Source organism: Elephantulus edwardii, unplaced genomic scaffold (genome assembly GCF_000299155.1).
Source record: "Elephantulus edwardii isolate Elephantulus edwardi_28Jun2011 unplaced genomic scaffold, EleEdw1.0 scaffold00050, whole genome shotgun sequence".
NCBI lineage: Eukaryota > Metazoa > Chordata > Mammalia > Macroscelidea > Macroscelididae > Elephantulus > Elephantulus edwardii.
Window position 1 is genome coordinate 7,296,895 of NW_006399800.1, and position 11,329 is coordinate 7,308,223.

Below are 11,329 nucleotides of genomic sequence, written 5' to 3' on the forward strand. Positions count from 1 at the left end.
TCTTTTTCTCCCTCCCCTCAGTTGTGCTTTCCCGAAAGCTGTAGCACACAAAACAGATTTCCCAAGAATTGGAGGCAAAAAGGATAGAGTGGCTAATTTTCTCTTTTCTCCCTCCATTTCTAGTAATGAAGGTGCTTGAAAGTCTGCATCAGAGTCTTGAGGCCCGAGTTTCGAGCTGTGGATAATTTTCCAGCCCCAGGACTTCCTGCATTTTAGAAAAAGTCAATATTATTTCAAGGGAAAATGAACTGTTTTGCTTCCCCTCACTAGCCCCCCATCTCTCCAATTGAGTGTAGGTCTTTTATTTCTTCTGAATTCCAGACAAAAACGCCTTTGTACTCGGCTCACACAGAAGGGGAGGTTTAAATATAGCCCCACACCTGAGCTGCTGATTCTGTTTCTCCCCTTCCAAGGGGAGATTGGCAGCAAATTGTAAAAAGAACCAAATTCTCAGCAAAACAGGAAAGTGAACAGAAGCAAGAAATGTAAACTTTACCTCAAGTACATTTTAGATCTTAATTGACCATCATTGTGTGAAGAAAAGAGTGGCTTCTGGAAATAATTTTCCCTCTATTATCTCTTCTCCCCTTCCATCTTGTCCATCAAATCATCAAAGCTAAGACTGGAAATATATTTTCTCAAGTGATGAAGACAGAGATTAGCTTTTTGTTAACCTCCTTGCTGAACAAATGTGGCACTGTGAATACCAAGTGTTTGGTGCCTGGATTTTAAGACACTTAAAGGGCATGTGAACCCATCTGTTTTTTTTTTTAGTCTTTAGGCCAATTTAAGGTTCAGAGTCCTTTATCCTGCAGTACACAATGCAGGGGCTGTATAGAGAATACTCATTATAGAAATGTTATCCATAAAATGTGTTCTTTAGAGCAAGTTGTTATACTTCATCAAAAGGATGCTCAATAGTATCTAGAATGTCATTTGTTAGTTGAGCTCTTTTTCATACATATGAAAGTTTGATGTTGTTTAGTTTTTAAAATTACCTGAGTATGGATTTATCTGTCTTGAATGAGATACAATTCATTCAGTAGAAAATGAAGTGCCTCGTCTGTTGTGTTTCTCTATGGTGTTTTTGACTTTCTATTTTTCATTGCTTACAGGGACCATATTTATACTCTTGATATAGACACTTCACATGCAGAAGAAATTTACTGTAGCAAAGTAAGTAGTTTGAAGAGCATCTTTTGGAAATAAAGATCTGTATGAAGATTGTTGAATGAATTTTGTATCTTAAAGACATTGACTGAGATGAGTTGGTTAAAAATAACATGGAAAGATCAGCACACATTCTGTGGATCCTGATTGAGTTGTAGAGTCCTTGGGTAATGAAAATCGTTAATACACCCAACTGTTATCTAAAAGGTTGGCGGTTAAGGCCATTCGGTTCAACCAGCGGTGATCTATTTATTACTGACAGAACAGCCAATGGCAATCAGGTGGAGCATGATTTTACTCTGACACACCTGGGGTGGCCGTCCGTTGGAGTCCCTTTGACAGTATGGGGGCTTTAAGTTGGAGTAGGTATAGGTATAGCTTTCAGAAATAGTCATATACTCCATGTGTTATTCATTAAGTATGTGTGCATATAAATTTTGGAGTCTTAGGTGATTTCCAAGTTCCTTTAATAACATATTACCATATATATGCCAGAAAAACACCAATTTCCCTATGTAAAATTTCTCCCTGCAAGTGTACCTTACAAATGTCATGCGTCCATGTCGTAACAGTGTTAAGTTTGAGTTGACTGTTATGGTTCACGGAATATTATCCATTTCAGGCAGACATGAAGTATAACGTCACTTGCCTTGTCACTCCATGTGGGGGTATTTTTGTTCATTAAATCAGCACAAAGAAGTAGGCGATTCCTTCAATCCATTAGCTTACTTGAAGGGAGAATAACTGGAGTGAAATCTCTGTTCACCTAAAGTGAATGTTCCCTTTCTGGATAAGAAAATGACTTTGATATTTTAAGAAAAAAAGCTGCTTGACAAAAATGGTCACTTATCAACTGAAAAGAAAGGGCAGGACATGTCTTTTATCAAAATGAGTATAATGTGGCAAGTTAATTGGGATATTTTTTGTGAAAATTCCACGCTGTTGTTTATTCTCCTTTCTATTTGTCTTTATCTAATCTCAAAGAGAAGACAATCATTTTGTAGTTTAATGAATAGATAGGAGTTCAAAATTAAATGAACATTTCCATCTCTAATCTTTTGTTGTTATGGTCAATTAATCATGGAGAAAGGGTGCAGAAAGCTTTCCATAAATATATGTTCAGCCTCTAGTCTCCCCAAGGGAACTCTTACTTCTAAAATCAAATGCAGCAACCTCTGGGTTCTAATTGATTTCTTTCTTGATCCCGGCAGAAACTGACATGGAAATCTAGACAGGCTGATGTAGACACATGCAGAATGAAGGGAAAACATAAGGTAGGCAATTTTCATTTCTCCTGCAGCTGCCACTTTGGGTTAAGGTTTTGACTGTCAACTCCAGCCGTTGACTGTGATGTGGAATGGATCATGCCATTTACTTTTTCCCCCAGTAATTGCTTTTTCCATCAACTTATTGAAGGCTTTAATTTGCAAAAAGAGTTTGCTTTTAATGTGATGAAACATTACGACAGCTGCTCAGGCGGCATCATGAAGTACTTAGGCACACCAGGGATTATGGGCTTGAAGTTGACTGTCCTGACTCTTGTCTTGAGTGTCCCCTCCCCATAGCCCCACCTCACAGCCCAAGGTCCAGAGGGAGTCAGAGGAAGAGCTCATAAAAGACTGCTGCCGACATGCAAGGTTTTGTGCCTTTGGTCATAAACCAGCATAAAACCCCACTTCTGCCAGGAACCTGGTGTATCAAGGGACCCTGGAGCATCTGGCATTAAAGTTATTATGATGGGAGATTGGCGCTTCCAGGCTTGCCTTTTCCTTATGGTATAAACACACTCTTCCGTTCTGCACCCAGTTTTCATTTGCAGTAGATGAGCAATTGTTCCTCTTAATAGCAGGGGGACATAAAAATGCTATAGCAGAGATTCTCAGTTGCTTTCTTTTTAACCCTCCTGTGAACAGACTGGGAACCCTGGTGGTGCAGAGGTTAATGTTTCAGTTGCTAACAGAAAGCTTAGCAGTTTGAGACCACCGGCTACTCCACAGGTGAAAGGCATGGCTGTCTGCATCTGTAAAGGCTCCAGCCTGGGGACCCCGGTGGGGTACTTTTGCTCTGTCCTCTCGGGTCACAATGAGTCACAACCTCCTTAGCTGAAGTGAGCATGGGTTTGAGTGAGCAGATCATGGTATATATAACATGAAGAATGAGTTTCTATTTTGAAGGGACCAATTAAAAAAAGTTTAATATTTTTTTTTTGTCTTCTACTCTTTTTATTTTTTCCCCCATTAAAAAAAATTGGTTTTCATTAATTCATTCACATTTTTGTTTTATAACATTCATTCTAATTGATCATACCCTTATTGCAGGATGAGTGTCACAACTTTATTAAAGTTCTTCTAAAGAAAAGTGATGACACGTTGTTTGTCTGTGGAACTAATGCCTTCAACCCTTCCTGCAGAAACTATAAGGTATGTGCTCTCTTCTCTGGCTGGACCCACAGGGCAGGAGGTATTTCATAATTTACTGTGATTGTACCTGCAGCAACCTAAGAGGGGTTATTCAACACCACTTGGTTCCTCTCACTTGTTCAACTTAATGTATTGCTCCGCATGAATGACCCTGAGAAGGCTTCTCGGCTTCCTGTATGTTCAGAGTTGATTGACATCTCTTTAAAGAACCTACATGGCAAAGTCAGTTTCTGTCAGACCCTATTCTTCATTGTTTGGAAGAGTGGTGTACTTACCACGTATGCTGTGGGGATTTCCTTTCTTTCTCTTTCTCCTCCTTTACACCCTTTCTGAGCACAGAACCACAAATACTGTGAATGTATCCTGCATCCTGGCTTAAAAAGCATCTCCAAAGCTTGCCATTTGAAACTGTAAAGCTTCCTTCTACGTAAGAGTTTAAAGCTTACGGGAATTTAATTCCATTTTAGCACTCAGAGAAAGTAGCCAACTTTATCATGGCCTTTATGCAGAGAAATTGAAAAAAAAAAAAACATAAAAAAACCCTCCAGAATTCATAAGCGATTAGTCCTGACACAGCTGGCAGAGACGTTGCTGAAGAAGGAAGGAACTGTGTGAGCACTGGAGCGGAGATCTCGAGTCTGGGATCTCCACCTGTGTGTATGCTCCTGTCACTTCTTTCAGCAAGTCTCACTCAACAGGTGCCTGTGGGTTTGCTATAGACAAGTTCTCGGTCTGTTAAAATCAATAGAAGACCTTACTCTTTGGGAAGAAGAATAAGAAGCAAGAATGCGTGGGGTTGCTGTCATAGTGAATTGGAGTATTATAGGAGCTGAGCAAAAGAGTCCTTCACCAAGACTGAGGAAGACTTTGGCAGGAGAATGGGGGCCTCTCCTTCATTGCTACCTTCTGTCCTCACCGAGGGGACACCCCATCGAGTTCATAAGAAGCCAGTCACCTAGCACCTTTTAAGTGTAGAGCACATGTCTGTGCTTGCTCAAAACCTGCTATAATCCCAAGCAGATAGTCTCCATAAATGTTTATGGTATAAATGAGTGACTGTGGTTATGACTAGAATTTCTCAAAAAAAGGGTGAAGTGGACGTCTCAGTCAATGGCAAGAGGAGGTGGCTTCAGATAGAGGGATGGCGTGAACATTGGGGGATGAAAAATGAGGGGTGAGCATGGGAGTGAACAACAGCTGTGGAGGTGGAGACGCTCCCATTTGGTTCTGAAGGACCAGATTATGAAGTGTTAAGCGGCAATGAAGAAAAAGCCAAGGATGAGGGGAAGAAAACATATTTAAGGATAGCATTGAAGTGACAAGACTCAATAGGATTTAGGAATTGGTACCCAGGAGAAGGAGAGAGAGAGAGGAACCAAGAATGACTGCCAGGCTGTCTCTTGGGTGAGTAGATTGATGGGACTGCCACGGACCCAGATAGAGCAGAGAGGAAGAGCGGGTCGGGGGTGGGGGGGAGTGCGTGCTGGTAAGCAGATAGGGAGCTCAGTTTTGAGCATGATGACAATGTCTAGCACTGGATGCCAGTGCCTGTGACACATGAGTAGAGCTCTTTAGCAGCAAGATGAATGAGTATGCCTTGATATATTTAGGAAGATACTTGAGTGGGGAAAGATTTGGGTTCATTAGCACAGAGAGTGGTGAAACTCAGCAAGTGTGGAGCATGAGAAAAGGAGTAATGGGCTGGAACCAGAAGCCGAGGTGTCACCAGCTTTAGGATTGACAGTTTTAAAGGCCCTATGCTCACTCTTTGCCCAGTCATTGAAGGGAGGGTCTCTTTTACCTATATCATCACCCTCCATTAATCTTGCCTTTTAAAATGGGCACCAACAGATCCAGGCATTTGCCTCACGCATAAAATGAAGGGGTTGCCATAAATCTGGTAATCAAGATAAGTTGTATTGTGAATGCATTATTGTTTTTTAATTGAGACCCCCAAAAACCTCCATCAGAAACATGATGGACTGTGAAATAAAGACAGGAACCATCAGCGTGTAGGAGAAGCATTTATTCTAGCATTTACTCTAGCCAGTGACGACAGACAGCTGAAGTCTCAACTTGAAATACTCCACTTAATATTCCATCCCTGTTCATCATTGTTTAGAACTCATTAAGATTAATACTTGTAACAAATCCCAAGGAATTCCCAGCTGGAAAGCTATCTTTTATGACAAATGACAGGTTTTGTTGGCACTGCCATGTGTAGGCTGTACATGGTCCAGCTCATTCTTCCCGCACATGTTCGTTCCCCAGGATGCCTCACCTAGGGTGACACCTTCACCTCTTGCTTGTTCTAGCCATACCTGCTGAGACATGTTCTGTTCCATGAGCCGGTACCTCTTAGAAGCCACAGACAGGATGTTCTTCAAGCTCAGTCCTCATCTAGAAGTGTGTCTCTGTGGATGGCAGTGCAAACATTTGGCAAGGCTCAGAAAAATTCTTAGAGACCCAGAGGACAGACTTTGATGACAAAAGACATGATTTCGGCTTTACGAAGAAAGCTTGCGACAGTGGACTCAAGCATGGCAGTGACTGGAGATGGCACAGAATTGAACAGAGTTTCTGTTTTATTTAAGGTTGCTAGGGTCACGTGCGTCAGAGATGGTGCATTTGGCTCAGGATAGGGCAGGGTTTTTAGAATCATTGTTCATAGGGTCACTATAAGTCTTAGTCGACTCAACAGCACCTAATAACAGTCATTGAAGATTGAACCTTTTACGTGTTTTTATTTATGTAGCTTTTTCCTTTAGGAGAACTCTATAGTTTTAGGCCCTTGAAAAGATCAGTATCAAAGGATTATAGCAAAAACCATGGCCCATTTTCTATTCTAAAACCTACGATTCCTAGCATAAGAGCACCAGGTAAATTAGAGTAACTGAGAGCAATAGGGTAACAAGTTTTCAGTCACAGCCTTTACTGTGCCTTGATGTACACAGTTTGCATAATGGATATGGGCATATGAGTTAGAAAGATGATGTTCCTTAATAAGATTATCTAGGGAGAAATTTTGAATCTAAACCCACACCCCATGCCTTTTCTATCCTGTTTTCTAAACCTTCTGAACTCCTGTGAAGGTGAGTTTGTTACTTTGTATAATTATCTGTACCCTGTGGTGATTTAATTTCCCAGGGGCTCCAGTCTACTACAAGGATTAGTTCTCACTTCAAGGAAAGAGGATTTCACTATGGCATTGTTTTGTCTCAGGATCTTTCCCAACTCAAAAGACAGCACACTCATTCTTTGCCACTTGCTCCCTCTGACTAGCTACAGCTCAAGCCACTTTTTCAGAAGTAGGTACATGAGAAAAACAAAATTCCCCTGGTGTGTTTCCCCACTGCAGGATTACAGCATGCACTGCTTGGGATAAGGGCATTTCCCTTGCATCATTGTGTACTAAGCATCACTTTTGAATCCTTGCCAGACCCACAGACCGCAAAAGTCTGTCACCGCTCAAGCTCTTGTTGGGATACGATATGAAAAAAAAAAAAAAGACTAACAATAAAAATATTCCGCAGGGGAAAAATATTTTAGTTTAACGACTGTCTTGCTTGAACGTCTTCTAAAAACACATTTTTAGCACAACCATTTTATGTGATCATACAGTTAAAAAAAATACAAGGTTGTTTCATTAAGGGCCTTCTCAAAGAGATTATGGATGAAAAGGGTCTGTCACTTTCCGTGAACTGTTTTTGGGGATTTAGCGCCAAAGATAATGTTATGTTTTATCACCAACTGCTGTTCAAGAGAACCTCTCTCTTTCCTCCTGGGCATCAACTCCCAGCATCTTGATTGAGTGCTGAAGGCCTTGAAGGGTCTCTTTTCTCAGCATCAGTGTACCTTAGCTTAAGGCTCTTTCAGTTTTTCATCTCCATCTAAAACTGCCCAACTCCCAAAGGTGTAAACAAAATGCCCTCAAACCAGAAAGAGAATTGAATACACAAAGAGGTGTTAAAAAAATGTGATGATTATGGAGATCATTTTATGGACTCCATGGAACTGAGATTTTACATGGGAGGAAGCTACTGTGGCTTGAAGGAGAGAGATTGGAGTATAAAGCTCGAAGCACTGTATGACTGTTAACGATAGGCCAACCTCTGACTAAACAATAGAGGTCTGTTTCTCACATCACAGGGAAGTGTGTAATGAGAGGGATTCTTTCTTCTAAGAGGTTATTCAGAAGGCCAAGTGCTTTCCTTGTCATAGCTGTGCCATCCCCTAGGATTTGCAGTTTTCACTGGAACCTGTATATCTGGTGAGCAGATATGGTACAAAGTGGAGGATCCCGGGAAATTTTCCTGGAGTAGCAGTAGGAAGTAGCATGTATCACTTGCATTATATTCATGTTACCTTAGTCAGAGATCAGTCATAGGGCTGCGTCAGAGTACAAGGGAAATTGGGAAATGTAGTTTGGTGTGATCACAAGGAAACATCAGTGTTTGAAGACCATTGTTGCAGGTGGTTTGGTAAGAAGAGGCCGGAACTGATTTATTTCCCCCCAAAAAAAAACACCCCAAAATCTGAATTTATATGTGAAATTTCTTTGTTCTGAAATGTGAGCTTAGTTTTATTTGTATTTTAATACTGCATTTGTTGAGTAAAACTCATCTGTGTGCCAAGTATAACCTTTAGCATGGAGGAACAAGGCATTCATTGTTAGGCATTGAGAAATGTGAATCAAACTCCAGCACCACTCTTCTTGGCTTGAACCCGTGAGAGCCCCTCAGCCTCTTGGCCTTCATTTTCCTTTGTTACCATCGTAGGCTGAGAGATGTTCCTCATTTCCAGAGCTGACATTCCACGATCCTGAAGGCAGTGCAGAAGGCCAGTGAGCTCTGCTTGCCTTCATGGTTCTGCCCCTTTTCTGATGCCATACCATCTGCCTGCTAAGCCGAGGAAAAATTCCATTGTCTCTCTATTGGGATTTAATCCACAAAGGCAGGGCTACTTAGGCAAAACAAAACCAAAAACCAAGGTCATTCTCTATAGAATTCATGACTCAACAACTTCCTCCAGTGATGGCCTCAGAAATTCCTTTTTCAAAAGAAAAGACAGTTACTTCTAGACCATTCCTGAAAGAATCATCAAATGTTTGTAGTAGGGAAGCATCCTAACAATAGTGAAGAGACCAGCTTTCCTAGCTGTGGAATCTTGGTTAAGTCACTCAGTCTCTGCAAGCTTTAAGCTCCTGAAACCAACAGATGTCTCGTTGAGTGCATTTATAGGGGGTTTGCAAGAATACATATGAATTGCTTAGCATATTAAGTGTTTAATAAATAAATATTAGTTGCTATTATTTCTGTAAATTGTAGTCAATCCTAGTAAACCCTATTATTTCATTTAGATGGATACTTTGGAGCCTTTTGGGGATGAGTTTAGTGGGATGGCCAGATGCCCTTATGATGCCAAACACGCCAACGTTGCACTGTTTGCAGGTAAACGACCTGATTTCTTTTTATTGCATTTGCCTTTGCATGTTTCTACCTGTCACTGCAAATCAGCTCTGGGGGATTCATGAAGTCACAGTTGTACTTTAATTCTCTAGTGAATACTGTAATTAAAAATGTCTTCCTTTTGCAATTAGTACAGAAATTGTGCTTTTGCTTATCAAAAGAGGTCACTGCTATACTTATCCATGTTTTTGTGCTTTCAGAAAATGGTAACAGCATTGCACACTGGTTATCTCCTATATTTGGTAGTATATGTTGGGACACAAGTAATAGAAAATCTTATCTCGAACTGGATTAAGCTTCAAAGAGGATATATTGGTGTAGAGCCTTCTGTAGAGTTTGTTTGAGCTGATAGTCTGAGAATATCATCCAAGATGCAACTCCTTTTCGACCAGTTTGCTGCTTTACATCAGCTTCATTTTGAGACTGGCTATTCTATTGATCAGATGATTGTCAGATCCAGCGAGGCTTGTATGTCTCATGCCTACGTGTTGATGGAAGGGAAAGAGACAAAAGGAAGGAATTGCTTCTTGGTGTTCTCTCTGATCCATGAGACTTTTTATCTCTAATAAGCATCATCTGGAATCTTGTTGACCTGATTGCCTTTCCCTGACCTAGAGAGTTATAAGAATAGGGGATGACGTTCAGTAGCTTAGACTGAACCGTTACACTCCTCCCCATTACACCTTCTTTCCATTGAAAAAGATCAAAAGAATTAGGAGGGAGAAACCCATCATTTTCAGGTTTAGTAGAATATATGTGTGTTATAATTGAGAAGTTATTTAGGAATTCATTGCCAGCTGTGGAAGTGGAGCTGGTTGTAGGGAAAAGTGTTGGTATAATAGCCATTGTTATAGCTTGTAATAAAGCAGTTAGCTGTAATTCCCATTCACAACAGCTAAAAACAGGAGCATTCTAGCTGGTTGAGGAACTTTAAGGCTTTGATTAGAAAACAAGATTAGCTTCTGGTACTTAAACCTTATCCTTGGTGCCAACAGCTGTGGGTCTGATTCTGTGGCTACACATTGTAGAAACCACCGTTTATACCAAGGAGGAAGGAAAGGTGCATCGAGTTCTTGCCCTGAGTTGAGCACAGTGTTGCCGGGAAGCAGCACTGCGAGGAACACTCTTATAAACCTATTTATGAGCAAGAGGAATTGGACATACTCTCAGTTGCATAACTATTAAAAATCCAAGTGTAGCACCTGACAGTCTGACCTTTGAGTTGAAGGAAAGAAATTAAATAGAACATAAGCTAAAAAAACAAACAAATCTACACAAATAAACTGACATCTTGTAACCTAATATAAAAAGGGAAGTGCTTAGCATGTTGGACTTTGAAGCAAAAAAATCCACTCATCTCCTGCATTTCCACATTGTTTTCTGGGAGAGAAAGATGGACAATCTCCTTCAGTTAAATCATGGAAACTCACTGGAGGGTCACTGTGAATCGGAACTGACTGGGTGGCAGTGGGTTTTTGAGAATCGAAGGCACCCTGCAGGTGTGGCAGGGAAGCACTTGGCTAATTACAGTTGGGTCTGTAATTTAAGCTTATCAGCCATTCCACTGGAAAAAAAAATGTGACAGTATGCATGCATGAAGGTTATAACTTTGAAAACTCGGTAGAGACGCTCTACTCTCCTGGAGGGTTGTAATGAGTCAGAATTGACTCAAGGGCAGTGGCTTGGTGGTGTAAATGGAGTAAGATGCAACCAGGTAAACACTTGAAAACTAACCAGAGATTTATAGTTCAAACCCACCCAGAGGAACATGAGGAGAAAGGTGTGGCAGTCTGTTTTTAAAAACTGTAGCCATGAAAATCCAGTGGAGTGCACTCCTACTGTGCAACACACAGGACCACCTTAAGTTGAAATCAATGTAGATTCATAGGTAACAGGCTTAATTCACTCCACTCCTTAGTCTATATAGAGAGCAAAGAGTCCCTAATAGTCCATTTTATAGAATATTTTATGAGTTCTTTTTTTCTCAGTACGGCATAGTATTCCAATATGTGACTATACCACAGCTTCTTTCTTTAGTCGTCTGTTGATGAGCATTTGGGTTGCTTCCATCTCTATGCTGTTGTGAACAATGCAGCAATAAACATGGGTGTGCATATAGCTGCTTGGGTGGAAGTTCTGGTTTCTTTAGGGTATATTGCCAGTAGTGGAATTGCTAGGTCGAATGGTATTTCTATTTCCATCTTTTTGAGAAAGCACCATAGTTCCTTCCATAGTGGTTTCACCATTATGCAGTGTGAATTATTTCAGTCA

General features: G+C 40.7%; 1 protein-coding gene across 1 annotated transcript in view; it reads left to right on the top strand.

Annotated features, from left to right (window-relative positions):
- Nucleotides 1–11,329, top strand: part of SEMA6A (sema domain, transmembrane domain (TM), and cytoplasmic domain, (semaphorin) 6A) — an 84,211-nt gene that overhangs the window by 7,487 nt on the left and 65,395 nt on the right. The window contains exons 3-6 of the mRNA XM_006886665.1: nt 1,116–1,176; nt 2,382–2,444; nt 3,489–3,590; nt 8,950–9,040. Of these exons, the coding sequence (XP_006886727.1) occupies nt 1,116–1,176; nt 2,382–2,444; nt 3,489–3,590; nt 8,950–9,040 (317 nt within the window). The remainder of the gene's footprint in view (nt 1–1,115; nt 1,177–2,381; nt 2,445–3,488; nt 3,591–8,949; nt 9,041–11,329) is intronic.